The sequence below is a fragment of the Rhinatrema bivittatum genome, chromosome 1, assembly GCF_901001135.1.
Source record: "Rhinatrema bivittatum chromosome 1, aRhiBiv1.1, whole genome shotgun sequence".
Lineage (NCBI taxonomy): Eukaryota > Metazoa > Chordata > Amphibia > Gymnophiona > Rhinatrematidae > Rhinatrema > Rhinatrema bivittatum.
The window spans coordinates 534871836-534892133 of NC_042615.1; the positions used below are offsets into that span (position 1 = coordinate 534871836).

At 45.5% G+C, this 20298-nt stretch overlaps 1 protein-coding gene across 4 annotated transcripts in view; it reads left to right on the plus strand.

The window, feature by feature from the left end:
* Positions 1 to 20298, plus strand: part of UHRF2 (ubiquitin like with PHD and ring finger domains 2) — a 419355-nt gene that overhangs the window by 239999 nt on the left and 159058 nt on the right. For all 4 annotated transcript variants that reach the window (XM_029614091.1, XM_029614082.1, XM_029614073.1 and 1 more), the window contains one exon: positions 14823 to 14932. In XM_029614091.1, the coding sequence (XP_029469951.1) occupies positions 14823 to 14932 (110 nt within the window). The remainder of the gene's footprint in view (positions 1 to 14822; positions 14933 to 20298) is intronic.

Below are 20298 nucleotides of genomic sequence, written 5' to 3' on the forward strand. Positions count from 1 at the left end.
TGTCTCTTGCAGGTGTCTTTTCTCTGTCAGATTTTTTTTTTAAATCTTTTTCTTACCATGTCAGAGAAGTAGACCAGCAACTTCAAATTCTATCACAAGTATGCCAAAAGATATCCCTCATGACTATCAAAAAGTGTGCTCTGTCTGCCTTATTTAAAGTTTTTTATAACTGTATTTGTCAAAACATCATATCGGTTTACATGTAACGTGTGACAGAAGGGAAATACATTAAACAGGGTGAATGCTGAACTTGGATGGGTATACAGATGATAGTTAACAAACTTTGGGGGTCATTTATCAAAATGCGATAAGGCGTTTTTGCATACGTTAAGGGTTTATCGCATGTGAAAAGCCCCGTTAACTCATGCGATAGGCCCTTACCGCATGCGAAAACGTGTTTAACGCATGCGATAGCACCATATCGTATGGTGCGATGCAAATTCAGAAAATAGGAGGAGTTAGGGGTGGACTGGGTTAGCCTGTCTGCGAAGAGCTATTGCACAGCCATAACGCTGATTTTAACTACACCTGTTTGAATTGCGTTAGGCTGTGCGATAGCTGCCGAGACTGTGTAATAAGGTTTCATTGCCTTTAGTGATGTCTCCTGTAAGGCCTATTTGAGGAGAATTGAAGGGCCCGGGCGGGGGGGGGGGGGGGGGGGAGGGAGGGAGAGAGAGAGACTGACCATAATGTCATCCCCAGAGGTAGGTATTTGTATCCCTATGGTAGGCCCACCTAGTAACTCGAGGTGGGGTTTAGGTATGAGTGTAGGGAGTTAGGGGCCACTTTGATATTCTATGTGACATGTACGAACAGAACAGTGGTCTCTTGTGAAGATCAGATGGCCTTCAGAGTGAGGAAACTCACTCCAAGATGAGATTTGGGCAGTGTTCTCTCAACCTAGCTTGATAGTTAACAAATAGTTAACAAAAATTTGTTAGAGTCAAGCATTGCATATCATAAATAAGTTGCATATCATAAATAAGGAAATAAGCCATAACATTGCAGTTAGTATTTACCATTAGATTGGGCAGGAAGGACAATTATGCTGTTGGCTGTGAAATCTGCTCCAGGATGCCACTTAGTGATTTTGTCCCAGAAGGACAAGCTGTGTGCCTTCCATACCTCTGAACTTAACGCCAGCTCCAAGCAGCAGGCCTCCGAGGCTTGACATACGGCTCAGGAGCCAGACCATGGTTGTGCTGGTGGCCAGGCCTCACCAAATAGGTCCTTGGCCACTTTGACATCTCAGTCTGAGTATTGGCACAAGCTAAGTTTTAATCTCCCATTTTCAGTCTGAGCAAGAGCTCCTAAGACTTACAGTAAGAGCTGAAAGCAGCACAGCCCCTCGATGCTTGGTCTGGATATGACAGAAGTTCCACGCACTCCTACATTTGTGGGTTGTGTATGTTTTTGCCCTCCTCCCTGACACATTCTATGGAATTTGCTTAAGGAAAGAAAAGTGTTGTGCAAATTATAAATGTCTTCTCTGTGCTGTCTTTGAAGTAAATGATATATCTTACAAAAGATGAAAGAATCATAACTACCATTAACAGAAATCAACAGGGTATATAGAGAACATAAAAAAGTGAATCAATGTCAAACTATTAGCACTGAAGACTGTTGACTCATTAAATAAAAAAAAATTCCAGTATAGGCTGTATCTGTACAGAATAACAGGGAGCAATGTGGAAGGTACTGATGCACTTAGCATTGAACCTGTCCGAAGCCTAGCTGGATGACAAGTCAGTAGGTCATATATCCTTAAGTCTAAAGCTTTTTCATATACAGCCCTAGGTGACAATTTGGGATTATAAAAGTAAATAAGAGAGGAAGCAAGGAACAGAAGAACACTGATTTCTACAAGTTACTTTTTAACTTTTTCTGAATTAGTAAGCAGTCTGTGGAAGTACCAGGACTTGATATCAGAAGCAGTTTCACCATCTTACTTGGTTGTCAGCAGACTTGCAGAAGCACAATCTTTAAAGCAAATGACCTGAATAGAAAATGGGCCTCCTTTTGACTGTTGGTGGGTCTTGGGGACAGAACTTTCCATTGGAAACAGAACTTCAGTTTCAGTTTCGTTAGTATGACAAATGTGTTCTACAGCAGGACTTTTCTCTTGAAAAATAGAGGCATGGAGAGTTTTCTCCCAGGTAGAAGCCTCAAGATAGGACTGTCCTTTATTTTCCTGATTAACTTAAGATGCATCATGATTAGAAATTCAAATGCAGCCATTCAAGGAACTTGCTTACTCATTTAACTAGAACTTTCCATACAGACCCAGTGGAGCTTACTTTCCGGGTTATACACGCACATACAGTATATATGGATCTGAAAAACAAAACACTCCAGTCAAGGTCCTCTTGGATCCCCCTGATATTCAGAAAAGTTATTAGGGTGGGGACATACTCAAACAGACATGGTGATCTCATAAGTCTGATTTACTGCCTTCATGCATGTTTTCCATCTTTAATACATGTGTGATTTTGTATGTGTAGTTTCCTTTATAAGCTGATATACCATCTTGCTTTGTACTTTTGATTTTCTCTCGAGTGACTTCAGTGATGCGCTCTCTCTTGATCTACCTGCAAGTCCTTGGAAACTCACAAATGGTTGTCTTAGAGGCTAGGAACTTAAGCCTAAGCTTTTGACCTTCCAGTTTTATCGATACAGGAGGTTGTCTAGATTTTGGATGCTAGTACAGCCCATTCTGGAGATATAGCATTTCATGCAGTTTGCAGCATGATTTTCAGGGCCCCTGCTCTTCTCTGAGGGACAATCATTGTAGAGTGATATCTCTATTTGGTTGTCTAGAAGAGATGCTTCTTGTTGCTTTATTTCCTTCAGTTGATATCTTCTTTCAAGAACGAAAGAATGACCTATAAATTTATTTTTTAAACAGGACTTTAGAATTGTGGTTCTGTGTAAATTTTTTTTTTATAATACTCAAAAGTATTAAAATTGATCCTTTTGTTGCTGAGGTCAGTGAATGCTAATGTGATGCAGTTTATATAAATATTTTATATTTTCTCCATGATAACTTAACTGGCATAACAAAGCTAACTCTAAACATGTCTATTCTGAAGAATGTTTATTAGACTAAACTCCTCTGGTGACATTTTTTTCTGAGCTATACTGGCTTTCCTATTCTTGCAATTGCAAATCTCATGTGCAGCTGTCTTGAATATGCCACAAGAGATTCACACATTCTCCATGATATGGATGGTAGAAATCACGCCTGTGTTTACTGTACTGCACTGCCCTTAAGCAAGGGACTATTCATTAGTAAACACTTAACATTTTTGGTGTTTTTCTCTTGATCAATGTACATAAAAAAAAGCTGTGTCTGTATGTAACAAATATCATTTTCCTCAAATGTCACCAAACTGTAAAAGCTTTTGTAGTATAATAAAGATATTAAATTGCTTAGGGATGAATTTTGAGTTGCTCCCGTTAAACGGTTGATATATCCAAGTATCTGGGCTGAGTACGAACAACTCATATTTTAAAATGGCCCAATTAAGTGCGTGCACAAGCAACCAAATGTGCGGGAAAAAGGGATGGAATCGGCATGTCGGGGACTTTCTGGGGTGAACTCAAGCTTTACTAACTTAAATCTGGATTTTACATCTGGTAGCTACAGCGTGCGGCAAACTGTTAGCCATGCATATTTACTTCTGCTCTTAATGAGCCGTGTCTGAAGAAAACTCATTTTAGACCAAAAACCACTGGGTGAGGGGGTCTGAGTAAACAGGCGGAAGTACAGGCTGAAGAGGGATCTGGATGACGTAGAGGTAGGCTGGGCAAACTGGTGGACTCATTGATCAAACTGGCTATTTCCTTCAAGTCAGCATGTTTTAAAGTGTGCTTGCATGTGCACGTTAAAGCCAACAAATTCTTAAAGAAGATATGCAATTTACGTTTGCCCATGAAGCTGCTTAAAATTAGGAGCATACATACATATAGCATGCAATTCCATGGATTATTTAAAATTCCAGGATAAGTACGCGCATGTGTGTAGGCACCTGCATTTTAAAGTTGTTGTCCCTGTAAACACTAAACAGGGCCCTAGGTTTCTACCTTAGGCAATGGAGGGAAAAATGGTTTGCCCAGGTCACAAGGAGTGGCAGCAGAATTTGAACTCTGGCTTTCCTGGTTCACAGCCTACTGCTCTTAACAACTAGGCTACTTCGCCACATCATTTAACACAGGTGGGGCCAATTCATTTGGTGTGTGCTTTTGAAAGTGACTGGTTACACCAGAGCTTTTAAGTATTTAGGAGTCCTACAGAAATCCACGGGGCTGAACAATTATCCCACCAAGCTGTTCCATGTTCTTATTTCTACTTCATTTTCTCCAAAATTCTGGAATTGATTTTTTCACTTGGCAATTTTGGAGTTGAATGTATGATATATTAAAACAGTATTTTAATAATAAATTAACTTCCTTGCAAAACAATTCTGCTAAATTTCCTTAAAATTTCCTTAAAATTTCCTTAAATTCCCTTAAATTCCACTAAATTTCCGCTAAATTTCCTTGCAAAACAATTCCGCTAAATTAACTTCCTTGCAAAACAATTGTTTATAGTTACCTGTTCGCATTTCCTTCAAAAGCGTTATCTTAATCGAATTTCGTCTACTTTCAATTGTCCTGAATTACTCTTCCTGTTCATTGTAACTTTCATTCTTATATTTTATGGTTTTCCCCTGGTTTTGATGTAAACCGGTACGATAAGACATGGTCATGAGCATCGGTATATTAAAAGAATGTAAATAAATAAATAAAATAAATAAATATTTGTTCCATATATTTTACTTCCAGACTATAAAGTAACAAAAAGCGAACATTTTGGAAGGGTGTGTAGACTTTTTATAGCCACTGTGTAAGAATTTGGGCTAGCTTTCACACCTAAATTATTCATCCTCTTTCTCTCCTTGTCTTGTTAGCAGTACTTAAATGAGAGTTTGTTTTACTCTTCAGCATGGCCACCAAAGAACAAAGATGTGTTTGTCCTTGTTCAAAATTATTTAAAAGAAACAGATTATAAAAAAAATAAAACAATAAATACAAGTGAGCAGTAATGAACAGAAAATTATCTTGGCCTCTTGGGTATTACCATGAACTAGTCAATCTTGATCAGCTCCAGAATATTGATTTGAACTACTGTATAAGTCCCTGATGAGACCTCATTTTGAAAACGATGCAGTTCTGGAGACTGCACCTTTAAAAGGATATAAACCAGTTGGAGTCAGTCCAGAGGGTGGGTACTTAAATGGTTAGTGATCTTTATTCTAGAGAATATGGGACATGGATACCTTAGACAAAAGGCAGGATAATGGAGATGAAATATAGAGATTTTTAAATACCTCCAAGATTTCCATGCACAGGAAATGAGCCCCTTTCAAAGAAAAGGAGGCTTTAGAACAAGGGGTCATGGGATGAGGGTGAAAGGGGGATAGATGCAGAAGTAATTTAAGAAAATATTTCTTTACAGAGATGATGGTGGATGCATGGAATGGCCTCCGCATGGAGGTGGTGCAGACAGTATCTGATTTCAAGAAAGCATGGGATAAACATGGGGGATCTCTGAGGGAGTTGTAAGTTAAATTAGTTGATCGGATGGGCAGGGTAGGCCACATGGTATTTTTCTGCTGTCACATTTGTGTGTTTGTGTTACTTTTTAAATATTTGTTGACTCGTTATTTAAAATAGTGTGATTTATGTACCTATTACCGTCAAGTTTTACAGTCCTGTTTGTATTATATTTTGATTTTTTTAATGCATGGTTACTGTGCAATGGAAGCTCCTTCTTTAAAAAGAAAGCAGAAAAGCAGCTGAAATACTTCTAGAAAGAGCCTAATAAATCATGATATTGAATCATAGCTGTAAACTTCACCCATAATCTGGATATTACCCATCAAGCAAGGTTATCAAGATCTTGATCAGAGATCAATATAAAAATTGGCCAGGTAAATTATACTAAAAAAAAAAACCCCTCAAAAGCCCCAGTTTCCTACACATTTGCGGCCACAAAATTTGCTCATTACTGCAAAATCATTTGTGCTTTTTAATATAATTCTCATGTTAAAAATAATTTTGACATAAAATAATTTAAATGAAAAACCAGAAAACTGATAAGTTCCAAATCAAAAGGTTTCTTCTACAGATACAAACTTCACTTCCTCAATCTGTTTCAGGTGATTTTAGCTATGATATAATCATGCTGAACAGTTAAATCAGCCATGATCATCCTAATGAGATACAAAATGCCTTTCATCTGCTATGAAATAGAAAGAAATAGGTGCATCTACATACCTGAAAGGAAATAGACAAAGGAGTCATAAGATTTAATATTAAGCTTTGCTTAATATGCAATTTCAACAAAAGTACTTAATTTCTGTGGATGGGCCAAGACAGTCTGTTTGAGAGTTTGAATTTAAATAGTATGATAAGCCACTTTTCCTCACTGCCACTATGTCAAGGAAAATATTTAAAGAAAAGTCAATGATGTTTGACAGTACTATTTTACAAATAGTTAAGTATCTGTAATATGATTTTCAAAATAGGATTTCTAAAAAACACACATTTGATCTGTAATGATTTCTCATTGTTTAAATGGCAGTGCATGAACATATTTTGCATTGCAGATATTCCATGGAATCTACCTTTTAAACTACTTCAGATAAGCAGAGGTTTTGAAATATTAACAAAGGCTCTAATGTCCAAAGGCGATATAGCACTATGTGGCTTATTTTGCTTAGGCTGATGTGGTAGCGGTGGCATTTTTGACTGCCTACTAAAGACATAGTGGCAATGAGGGAAAGTAGCTTATCATACTATTTAAATTCAACTCTCAAACTGTCTTGGTCCATCCATAGACATTACACAGGTCTTGCTAGAGAAATCCACTAAACAGGCCAGCCTTGAAGCGGGAATACTTTCGTGATGGTATTTTGTCATCCGGGACACAATTTCTTGGTCTTTGAGACTCTTAGGGTGCATGTTAAGGCCATTTCTAGAGATTTTCCCTTGGGGAAACCCAGATTTGTATGTGAGGGATACCAAGATTCCCAAAACCCCAGCGGCAACGCTGGCAGGGGAAGGCTTCATATTCCAAGCACCTAGAGTCCACCTTAGATAGGCTTATCAGGACAAATGAGGAACTGCAAGCACCCCAGAATTTTTGGATGCCTGATTTTTGATATAACATTGCTGAGATAAGCAGACTTGCTGTCTTTGTTCATGTAAAGAGTTAAAAGTGCTTTTTCTGGGGTCACGTGACATGATGAGCTGAGGAAAACATGCCTCCTCTAGCTCCGGGTGCTCCACTCCCCAAATCTAACACCATAGTCTCTGCAATTGAGCTTTTCTGGAATCTGAGCGGCAAACATTTGAGGGTACATGACGTTTGTACCCTACATGCAAAGAACTTCTAAAGGTATGCCCGCTAAGACGGTTAAAAAAGACAAGGAAAAACCACGAGGCACGGAGGCAAAGATGGCGACAACACCACAGGCCACAGCGGAGCTACTGAACATTAATGAAACTGCTCTGGCTGAAATCAAAGCAGTAGTGATCGCTGCACTTGATGATAAACTGGCAGGTATACTTACCCAACTACAAGAAGTTAAGGAAGCACTTACGGAATTTCACTCCCATTTCGAACAAGTAGAGGGACGAGTCTCCGTTTTGGAGGATCTCTCTACTGTAATTGTAGTTAAAATGGCCTCCCTCGAATGCACCATCACAGAACAGACCGACAAGTTGGACGATCTTGAAAATAGGTCTTGGCGATCTAATCTTAGATTTGTGGGGATCCCCAAAACAGTAAAGGAATGGAATCTAGGATTGTTCCTCGAAACATGGATCCTAGAAAGTTTAAGCCTTCCAGAATTGCAGCCAGCCTTTTCGGTGGAGCGAGTGCCCAGGCTAGGCCCACGAAAGGATTTGGATCCCAGATCGAAGATTGTTATTGCTAAAATTCTCAATTTCGCTCACAAGCAAAGTATAATGCAATCTTATCGGAAAATCTCCGCTCTCACTTACAATTCTCAGAAAATATGCATCTTCCAAGATTACTCAGCAAAAGTGACCAGTCAGCGCAGAACCTTTTCACCGCTCTGTGATCAACTTTCCAAGCGGCAAGTTAAATTTGCGTTACTGTTCCCAGCGAAGCTGAAAATCTGGAACGTCAGACAAGCCAAACATTTTGACTCAGTGCTGGAAGCGCAAAAATATATCGACTCTATTCTATGTTGATACATGGGCCAGTGTGCCAGACTACTCTAACATATATTCTGCCGCCCGGGGAGTTCCGAAAGGACGCTGCTGTGCTGCGCTCCAAATAAGATCTTTGGCATTGTTACAACTAGGGACTGTAAAAAGCCCGTCATGATATCTTCGGTGGATCTATCCCTTGTTTGCGGCTCCTCGGAGGTTCTTGTAAACCTCAGGCAGTGCGGCGCCGGACACTGTGGCAGGCATTTGGGAAATGGACAGAGGACTGATTCTGTTTTGAAACCTCTACGGCAATGGGAAGGAAATTAATAGCATCTACACATGCATAAAGACAACTTCGTGGAATGTGAACAGGCTGGGCAACCCTATAAAGAGAAAAAAAGTGCTACAACATTTAAACAAAGTCAAGACCCATATCGCTTGCATACAGGAGACACATTTGTCGACTCCTGAGTCCAAAAAACTACAGAGGGAGTAGGTGAGAACATGTTTTTATGTGGAAGCGAACAGGAAAAAAGGGGGAGTGGCTATTTTAATACACAAAACACTTGACTTTCAAATACATACCATTCACAAGGACAATGAAGGCCGCTTTCTGCTAATTACGGGTACATTGCATGGTAAATCGATTTCTATTTGTAACTTATATGCCCCTAACACCTACTCACATCCTTTTTTCCAATATGTCCTCAACCAACTAGCTTTACATTCCCAAGGGATATTATTGGTGGCAGGTGACTTTAACATTGTGGCGGACCCATCTATGAATAAAAGCCCCTCAGGCCCCTTGATACACATGAAACAAGAAAAAGGAGTAGTGTATCTATATAATGAGTTTGGTCTTTTAGATGCCTGGAGGGTCCTGCATCCTGTTTTAAGAGACTATACGCATATTTTGAGGGCCCATACATCCCTTTCCAGAATAGACTACCTTTTAATAACTGGGGCAGATTTCCATTGCGTTCACAAGCGGAAATAGGCTCCCATTCATTATGGCAATAAGGCTGGGAAACATCTCCAGAAACCAAAAAACTCTGATCTTACGTATGAAAACAATGAACGGCATCTCGGTCATGTCTCCAGATGACATCTGTGAGGTATTCAGACAGTTTTATTCTATTCTTTACTCAGATGACATCAGTGTAGGGCCTATGGAAGAGTGGACTTCTTCCAGAATATAAATCTGCCAAAAGTGTCAGACCTCCAGCTCTCCCTATTAAATAAGCCTATACAGAGCTGGGAAGTTGCCAAGGTAATTAAGGACAACAAACCTGGTAAGGCCCCTGGCCCAGATGGCTTCGCTTACGACTTTTACAAATTATTGGATCCACATGTAAGGGACACACTAGTCTCCTACTTTACCGAAGCTTTGAAAACTGATTCCTTCCCACAGACATTCAAGCAAGCACATATAATTGTCTTCCCCAAACTGGGAAAAGATCCTCAGCTCCCGTCATCTTACCGTCCCATATCACTTCTCAATTGTGACTTAAAGATCTTGGCAAAAATTCTCGCTAATAGAATCAGTAGTGTTCTCCCTTCCTTAATTTCGGAACACCAAGTAGGATTCATAAAAGGCCGAGCTGCTAACACACATAATATTAAATTGATTACGGCCATGTCTTTTTGTCAACACTATAACATTCTGGCACTAGCCATAGGATTTGACTCTGAGAAAGAGTTTGACAGAGTTTCTTGGCCCTACCTTTTTTCTGTACTCAATAGATATGGATTCTTAGGACCCATTGTCTCCTATATCTCTTTATTATATCGCAATCCAACATCCATACTTATAGCTAATGCCTACAAGTCAAAAGATGTCCATATTGACAGTGCGGCAAGGCTGCCCACTTTCCCCTTTGTTGTACATCCTAGTGATAGACTCCCTATTACGGAAAATAGACAGTGACTCTGCCATCTCTGGATATGTTAGGGGCTCCTACACTTTTGACTGGCCACTGGAGGCCCCATCCTCTGATGCCCCTGGTAGCCCGAGGCATTCCCCACTGATTCAAGTGCAGGGCGCTAACCCCACCTTGGGAACCCGAGAGTGTGCCGGCCATACCTCATCCACCTCCATAAGTCCTGACCATTCAGGACTTTCAGGAGGAGTTGGACCACAGGGTGCAATCGGCTGTGCTCAAAGCACTACAAAGCATTGAGCTGCCAGCATCACCGGTGCCCAAGACCCACCACCGATGCTTGTGCCTCTGCTGGAGAATCTGGACATCCTTCTCTGCTCTCTACTGATGCAGTTGGTGCCCAAAAGGTCATCAGTGCTTCAATGGCCACCGATGCCCTCCACCGGAGCGATCCCAATCATCTGGTCTTCCAAGGAGGATGAGGCCTCAGGGACCAGATTCCCCGAACTGCTGTTGGTTCCACCCGGCTTGCCATGGCCTTGCCAGGGGTTCTATCGGTGCCATCTGTTCCCCCATGGCCTCCGGCGCCCTTGGGGCCCAGACCAAGTGTCCTCATGGCCTTCGGCCTCGGTGCCCGGGCCCCAGTGAGGAAGAGGGTCCTTATGACCCATGGGGTGATGACTCTACGGACTCATCTTCTGAGTTCTCCGATGACCCCCTCTTGGATCCTTCCCCTCCGGATTAGCGGCATTCTCTGCCCGAAGACCTGTCGTTTGCGGGCTTTGTAAGGGCGATGGCAGAAGCCATCCCCTTCCTGCTCCTTTCAGAGGAGGATACCCATCACAAGATGCTGGAGGGCCTCCAGTTCCTCGATGCTCATTAAGAAACGTGGCAGTTCCTATCCACGACATTTTTAAGGAGCTGCTCCTCCGTATGTGGGAACACTCTGTGTCTGTGTCCCTGGTCAACAGGAAGGCCGTCACCTATTTGGTGGAGCAGGCCTTGGGCTTTAGAAGCGGTACCTTCTCCACCAGTCAGTGGTCATGGAGTCTTCCCTGGAAAAAGCCAGCCGTTCCCAGACACAAGCTTCTGCCACTTCAGGATGTGAACACAGGGAATTCGATGGCATAGGGAAGAAACTGTTTCAGGGTCCTTCCTGGTGGCTCGCATTGCTGCCTACCAGCCGTATATGACCCAATACAACTGCAACCTTTGGAAACGGGTCCAAGACTTTGCGGAAGGCCTTCCCCAGCAGCAGCAGAGGCTCTTACTGCCATTGCCGCACTTGGTCTTGAAGCAGGTAAGCACAAGGTGAGATCCACCTAAAATGTGTTCAAGACCGCAGTCCGCCTCGCCACTGGCAGCATTGACCCCAGGCGGCTGGCATGACTCCGAGTTTTGGGACTCCAGCCGGAAGTTCAGGGCAGGCTCGCAGATCTCCCCTGCACAGGCGAGAACCTGTTTGGGGACAAAGTCAAAGAGGCCATGGCGCAGCTGAAGGATCAGCATGATACTCTACAGAAACTCTCCGCCAGCCCCTCGGAAGGCCCCTCCTCCACCAGGAAACCCTCTGGGCCAGGCTCTCCAGCCGCCCATACCCGCTAGCTTTGGACCAGTTCCAAGGGTTGCGGCCAGCAACAACGGGCTCAGAGGACTCAACCAGTCCCCCAGCAGGCCCCATCTATGGGCTTTTGACTGGCGGCGAGGGGGCACAAGCCAGAATCCAGTTCCCCTGACGGTCGATCCCCCTGTTGGCAGCAGGCTCCTCTGCTTTGCCCACCACTGGGAGGCGATCATGTCGGACCGATGGGTCCTCTCCATAGTCTGCCAGGGCTATCGCCTGAATTTCAGCAGACTCCCAAGGACCGCTCCCTCGTGTCCATCGAGGGGTTCGTACGCCCATCAGGTCGACCTTCAATCAGAACTCTCCGCCCTCCTTGTGGCGGGCGCAGTAGAACCCGGTAACCCATGATCAGTGGGGCCATGGCTTTTACTTGAGGTACTTCCTCATTCCGAAGTGGAATGGCGGTTTGCGCCTCATTCTCAACCTCAATGCGTTAAACAATTTTCTCGTAAGAGAAAAATTCAAAATGGTCTCCCTGGACACACTGATCCCGCTCCTCCGAAGAGGAGACTCGCTTTGCTCCCTCAACCTGAAGGAGGCTTACGCACACATTGCGATTGTCCCCAGCCACAGGAAGTACCTCCGCTTTCTGGTGGGGACGGCACATTTTCAATAGTGGCTGCCTATCTGAGGCGCCGCTCAGTCCAATGGAGCAACTCCTGCTCCGGGGCCTTGCAAGCGCTGGCCCTGATGGTTGAGACCATGCAGATGGTGAGTTTTGTCATCAACTTCCCCAAGTCGCACCTTTGTCCATCTCCACAGCTTGATTTCATAGGCGCCAGGTTGGACATGGCACAAGCGAAAAGCTTTCCTGCCCAAAGACTGGGTGGTTCCCTCGCCTCGTTGGCCACCCTCATTCACAACTGCAAAAGGGTGCCAGCCCGCCTCCTGCTCCGCCTGCTGGGCCACATGGCGGCCTTCGTCCACGTGACCCCCTTTGCCCACCTCCATATGAGGTGCCCTCAATGGACCTTATGGTCCAAGTGGCAGCAGGCATCCCAGGATCTAGAGGCTCCAATCATGGTCTCAGACACCCTACGACTCCCCTGGTCTGGTGGGAAGCCCTCCCCAATCTGGAGAACGGGCTCCCTTTTCAGCCTGTGCCGCCCCGAGTAACCCTCATCACCGATGCCTTGCCTCAGGGGTGGGGGGGCCCACACGGACAGCCTACATACTCAGGGCCTCTGGACTGCGGCCGAAGCTTGATGTCAAATAAACTTCCTGGAGCTTCAGGCGATCTGGTATGCCCTGTGAGCCTTCCAAGACCAGTTGCCATCCAAGGACGTTTTGATAAGGATGGACAACCAGGTGGCGATGTGGTACATCAACAAGCAGGGCGGTACGGGCTCGTTCCTCCTCTGCCAGGAGGCAGTGCAGGTCTGGGAGTGGGCCTTATCCAGAGGAATATCTCTACGGGCCACCTACCTGCCAGGTCACCTCAACACATTGGCGGACTGCCTCAGTCTGTCCTTCCAGCCATATGAGTGGTCCCTGAACCCTGCGGTGGCGGCCGGCTTGTTCCGCTGCTAGAGTATGCTGGAATAGACTTGTTTGCTTCCCCTCTCAATCACAAGGTGAGCAGATTCTGCTCCCTGATACCAGGGAAGGGCCATCAGGCCTGCGATGCCTTCTCCCTTCACTGGGGGCAGGGTCTCCTGTAGGCATACCCCCTTCACGCTTCTCTCGAGGACTCTGCTGAAGCTCCAAGAGGACAGACGGACCATGATCCTAGTGGCATCCTCCGGGCCAAGGCAGGTGTGGTTCCCTCTCCTGTGGGACCTGTTCATGCGTGCGCCCATCCCGCTCAGGACGGCGCCTGACCTCATATTGCAGAACCAGGGCACCCTGCACCATCTGGTGAGATTGTCATGGGCTGGACCCTTTCTCCTGCCAACTACCCCACCTGCTGGGTTACCTCTGGTATTTGTCCAAGTCTTGCCTCCAGATCAGCTCGGTCCACGTGTACCTCAGCACACTCAGCGCCTACCACCGGGATGTTGCTGGTGCGCCCATTCAGCCTCTCTTCGGATGCTTCATGCGGGGTCTTGTCCAACTAAAGCCCCCATTTCCACCTCCGGCTACCCCATGGATCTCAACATTGTCCTAGCAGGGCTAATGCGGCCTCCGTTCGAACATTTTTAAGTCCTGTGACCTGAAGTTCCTCATTTGGAAAGTTATGTTCCTTGTGGCAATCACTTCTGCTCACTGGGTCAATGAGATTCAGGCCCTGGTTATGTACGCTCCCTACATGAAGTTCTTCCATGATCGTGTGCTGCTGCATATGCATTCCAAATTTCTGCCTAAGGTGGTGACTGCTTTTCACATCAATCAGTCCGCCGTCCACCGTTCTCCCCACCTTCTTTCCAAGGCCTCATTCCCACTCAGGGGATCGTGCTCGCCACACCTTGGACTGCAAACGGGCACTCGCTTTCTATTTGGATCGCACAGCGGCCCATAGGCAGTCATTCCAGCTCTTTATGTCTTTCGACCTCAACGGACTGGGTTCAGCTGTGGGGAAGTAGTTGTGTTTTGCCCGTTGGCACCTTGTTTGGCATCTGTGGGTCCTCTTGGTTACATGGGGCAGTCTGGAGCTCTGTAATCACCCACATGTGAGGACTACCATCCTGCTTGTCCTAGGAGAAAGCACAGTTGATTACTTGTAACAGGTGTTCACTTAGGAAAGCAGGATGTTAGTTCTCAGGAATCTTGCCCGCCTCTCCACAATGTTGGGTTCACCTTCAGTTTGTTTTATTTTTCGCTCGTATTTTGCTATGTTACGAGACTGAAGGGGGACCTCGCGTGGACGCGCAGATAGCAGACTTTTTCTGTGCCGGGCTCCATTGGATGATGTCACCCCACATGCGAGGACTAGCATCCTGCTGTCGTAGGAGAACACCTGTTATAGGTAAGCAACTGCGCTTATTTATTAACCAAGTTTAAGAAAAGCTCGATGTACTAAAGAATTTTCTCCTGATTACATTGGGCCCTTTGGATGGCAAGTAAATTGATTCACCAAAAACTGTTTTATTCATGAATTGTATTTAAACTAAGTAAAATATAGTTCCTTAATCTTGTTTTATGTTTTCAATTTACAGAGGTTCAGATGATATGATAAATGACTGTAAAATCATTTTTCCAGAGGAAATATACAAGATAGAAAAACCTGGAGTTTATCCACTGACTTTTGGTGATGGAGATTTCAAAAGTGAGTGTCAGCATTTTTTTACACACTTATTGCATTCTGTAGATGAGTAAGTTATTTCTGCACATTAAGCACATAGACTGTTACGACAGCTGTTATTAAAATCCATTAACATACTGATATCTATGCTTAACCTTCTGTGTTCCTTTTGCCTTCATTTAAAATATTCTGAGTGGAAACAATTGGAAATGTATCTTACTTTTAGCTAAGACAAATTTTCTTATTGCATGTCCTCCATCACCTCCAATGGGAGGCTCTTCATGTATCTACTTATCTTTCTGTGAAGAAATATTTCCTTCCATATCATACTGCTAGACCAGTCTAGATGAATGAGTTTATACCACCCTGCCTATAAATGGGGATAGAGAACAGTGACATCATCACTGCTATTAGTAGTGGTACAGCGCAGTCACTTGTAAGTTGTCTCCAGCAGGTGGTGGCACATGCTGTTCTATTACAGAAGGATTTCTTGTTCCTGAGGTTTGGTCTCTGGGCCTTCCCTTGGTAGAGCAAGTTTGATTCTGTTTCCAGACCAGCAGTCTTTTGGCTGACTCTTCTTGTGGAGCAAGGTCCTTGGCTACTGGGGCAACAATCTGTTTGTTCCACTGGTTGACCAGGCCCTGGTCTGAGCTCCTGGGCTAGGGTGAGGTGTTCGTTCTGCTTGAGCGGGTGCTTGCAGGCCTGCTTGAGCACATTAGTATTTGAGGGATGTTCAGGGATTGTCCATGCTCTTTTTCTTCTCCCCTCCCACCACTTCTCTTGCCTTGTCTCTGGTCTGAGTCTGTCCTCCATGTGGGAAGCTGTCTGGCTAAGGTTATTTTGGGGAAAAAAAAAACAAACCCAGAAATGAGTCAAGACTTTTATTCTGCCATAGTCCTACTACTGCATCTGTGGATTAGGGCAACTCACTTTCTTGGCTGTGGGATTTTCAGCATCAGGTCATGGGGAGTCAGTCCATTGTTCTCTTCGGTGACTGAAAAGTATTGCAGAGGGGAGACAGGATCACCTTGATTAAGAGCGTGAGGGGGACATGGATGTTAAGAAATGATGTTGGGAGTGCGGAGGCTGGCGCATCTTCAGTATGGCTGGCTCCTTCTAACCCATGTGTAATGGGATTGCGGACAAGCTTGAAGGGGCGGCTATGCGCCAGTAAGCTATTTCTACCATGTGCGGAAAACCTGCTCTGAAGAGAGAGCAGGCAACTCCTGCAGCTGTGAGGGATCTCTTTCAGTTGGGAACAGCCACCATTTTAGAACCCCTGTGTGGTCCAATCCAGGCAAGACCTTTTTGGAGAGGCTGGTTTTGGCCCCGGAGGGGTGTTATAGGAAACGCATGGGTCTCTTACCTTCCCAGCTCCATGGATATTTTTCACCTAAGGAATTAATGTGAGCTATGCATTAGATTGTCTATACTACTACTGCTGCTTCTACAACTACTGCTGCTACTGCTAACATAAGAAGTTGCCATACTGGGTCAGAGTGAGAATCCATCAAGTCCAGCATCCTGTTTCCAACAGTGTCCAATCCAGGATACAAGTACCTGGAAAGTACCCAAACATTAAATAGATCCCATGCTACTAATGCCGATAATAAGCAGTGGCTATTTCCCAAATCAACTTGACTAATAGCAGTTTATGGACTTCTCCAGGAACTTGTCCAAATCTTTTTTAAACCCAGGTAAGCTAACTACGTTTCTCATAGGACAAGCAGGATGGTAGTCCTCACATATGGGTGACATCATCAGGATGGAGCCCAATCACGGAACATTTTTGTCAAAGTTTCTAGAACTTTGACTGGCATCTACTGGGCATGCCCAGCATAGCACCAACCCTGCATCCAGCAGGGGTCCCCCTTCAGTCTTCTTTTTTCCACGCAGCAGTAGCCAGGTGGGTTTAAGGAGCTCTTCAGAGATTCCTGACAGGAATTTTCCTCACGGAATTTTATCAAAAAATTTTCAGATAATTATACACCACAGGGTCCTCTTATCGATTTCTTTGCTCCACGTCAAACAGTAAGTTTTTTACCAGCTTTCGGTCGATTCTCATTGAGTTTTTCCCCTCGCGGCCTACCGGCCATCAACTGCACCACAACAAAATTTTGTCGCGGCCATGGCATTGAGTTTCCGTCGGTGCCCCGATTGCACTCGAACAATGTCCATCACTGACCCTCACACGGTCTGTGTGATGTGTTTGGGTCCGGCCATGATGTCCTTACTTGCACCAAATGTGCCCAAATGACATCAAAGGGTCGCAAGGCTAGGCTGGAGAAGATGGAACTTCTCTTTTGGTCAAAAACCCACACTCCATCGATAGCTTCAACGTCATCCGAACCAGTACCGTCGACTTTGTGCCAGCACTGGGAACCCGCTGCTGCCCAACCAGCTTCGACGACTCCACGGGTGTCGACCCCTCTGTTCCTCCTCAGGAAAAAGACCGAGGAAAACATTGAGAAAAACATCGACACTGCCATCGGAAAGCTCAGGCCACCAATACAGGCAAGCCCTCGGCATCGACGTCGTCTGAGTCACCGACAAAGAAGTCCCGTACAAAAAAGGTCCTATCCTCTTCTGTTTCTGGGTCACCGAGGCGTTCCCCACCTGGATAGGTGCCAGGAGCCACGATTCCACTTTCACCGGTGGATTCTCTGGCTACGCCAGTGCTGCCTCCTACTCCGGAACCGGGTATCCATGCCCCAGGTTTCCGTGAGGAATTGGATCGGATGATCCAAGAAGCCATCGGTAAAGCACTCCAGGGATTCAAACCTCCATCGATGCCGGTTCCCGAGCCGGCCACCGATCCGATACCCATGGTGCTTGCACTGCTATTGGCAAGAATGGATGCGTTAATTGGGGCCCTTCCACCGGTAGATCTGAGGGAAACGATGGCCCCGATTCCTTCATTACCGATACCCTTGTCATCGGAAGAAGAAGAAGAAGAAATACCGATCTCCATTCCACCCTCCAGAGTGCGGCCACCGATACAACCATCGATGTCACCGATTCCATCGATGCCACCGATGCCTTCCTCGATGCCCCCATCGATGCCTTTGATGTCCCCATCGATGCCTTTGATGTGCCCATCAATGCCTTTGATGCCCCCATCGATGCCTTCGATGCTGCCTCTGAGGCCATCGATGCCTAGGCCCGGGCCTTCCGGGATAACACCGTTACTCCCTTCTGATGAACATATGGGAGCTGGGGATGAACCTTATGCTCTCTGGACCGATGATTTGTCCCAGGCTACTGATGATCTGCTGTCACAGCCATCTCTTCCTGATGAAAGGAAGCGTTTTCCTCCAGAGGACTTATCCTTTATCAGTTTTGTAAAGGAAATGTCTGAAACGGTTCCATTCTAGCTTCAGACTGAAGAGGACTTAGGCATCAGATGCTGGAGCTTCTCCAGTTTCTCGATGCTCCAAAGGAAATCATGTCTATCCCTATTCATGAAATCCTTCTGGACCCTTTAAAGAGAAATTGGGAGCATCCTGGTTCTGTGGCACCTGTCAACCATAAGGCAAATGCCACCTACCTAGTTCAGTCAGCCCCTGGCTTCCAGAGAACTCAATTAGATCATCACTCGGTGGTTGTGGAATCAGCCCAGAAGAGGGCACGATGCTCCAAACCTCATTCTTCCATTCTTCCAGGAAAGGAGCAAAAATTCCTGGAAGCATTTGGAAGACGTGTATTCCATGGCTCAATGCTGATCTCGCATATTGCTTCCTACCAATTGTACATGTCCCAGTACAACAGGGCCCTGTTCACGAAGATTCAGGAATTTTCTGAAGCCTTACCTCTGCAATTCCAGGACCAGCTTCATGCCTTAGCACAAAAAGGCCTAGATGCTGGCAGACATGAAGTATGGTCTGCATATGACGACTTTGACACCGCCTCCAGAGTTTCGGCGGCAGGAATTAGTGCGATGAGATGGGCCTGGCAAAAGTCTTCAGATCTCAGACCAGAAGTACAGGACAGGTTAGCTGACTTGCCCTGTGCTGGGGATAATCTTTTTGGAGAAAAGATTCAAGAAGCAGTGGCACAGCTCAAGGACCACCAAGAGACTCTGCGCCAGCTCTCCTTACTGCCTGTTGATCTCTCTTCCTCTTCCAAAAGATCTTTTAGGAGAGGCTCCAAGAAACAAGTCTACCGGCAAAGGAGATACTATCCCCCGGCGTCCAGGGGTCGGCCTTCTAAGCCTTACCAGAAAGGCCAATCCAGGCAACCTCGAGTACAGAAGTCACAGCCAGCCCCCCAGCCAGGTCCAGTGTCTGGCTTTTGACTCCTTCCTAGAGAGCAGTACACAGCCTCCACTTCCGGCTGTTCCCATCGGAGGCCGGTTGTGCCACTTCTCCAAACCATGGCACACAGTCACCACAGATCAGTCGGTACTCGCTGTAGTAACTCAAGTTACCACCTCAACTTTCTTCTGTTCCACCGGATTCCCCACATCGGCTGATGTGGGGAACATCCGACCACTCATCGTTCCTGGAGCTGGAGGTCTCCCTCCTCCTCCAGTCCCGAGCAATAGAGCCAGTGCCCCCCTCTCCCAACAGGGGCATGGGTTCTATTCCCGGTATTTCCTGATACCAAGAAAGTCAGGTGTTCGCCCAATACTGGATCTTCGCACCTTAAACAAATACCTAAAAAGAGAAAAGTTCAAGATGGTGACCTTGGGTTCTCTTCTTCCCCTTCTCCAAAGGGAAGACTGGTTCTGCTCTCTAGACCTCCAAGACACCTACACACACATTTCAATTACTCCGTCACATTACAGATTCCTGCGGTTCCTAGTAGGCCCAAAATACTTCCAATATCGAGTATTACCATTCGGCCTAGCATCTGCCCCACGAGTCTTCACCAAGTGCCTCGTAGTGGTAGCTGCCTTTCTCAGGAGTCAAAGTGTCCATGTCTACCACTATCTCGACGATTGGTGTATCAGGGCTCCCACTCAGCAAATTGCACTGATGACCCTTGACTGTAAACGTGCTCTAGCATACTATCTAGACCATACAGCTGCCCATAGGGAATCCACTCAATTGTTTGTTTCCTTCGATTCCATCAAATTGGGTAAACATGTGGGTAAGCAGACTCTCTCCTCCTGGTTAGCGGACTGTATTTCCTTTTGCTACCAGCAGGCAGGCATTCCGCTTCAAGATCGTGTTAAAGCACACACTATCAGGGCCATGGCAACATCAGTAGTGCACCTAGGCTTGGTGCCGCTTGCTGACATCTGTAAGGCTGCTACCTGGAGCGTTCTCCACACCTTCGCAGCCCATTATTGTTTAGACAAGGCTGGCAGACAAGATTCCACCTTTGGCCATTCTGTGCTACGCAACTTATTTGCAAACTGAGGTACCAACATCCTTCCGCCAACCCGT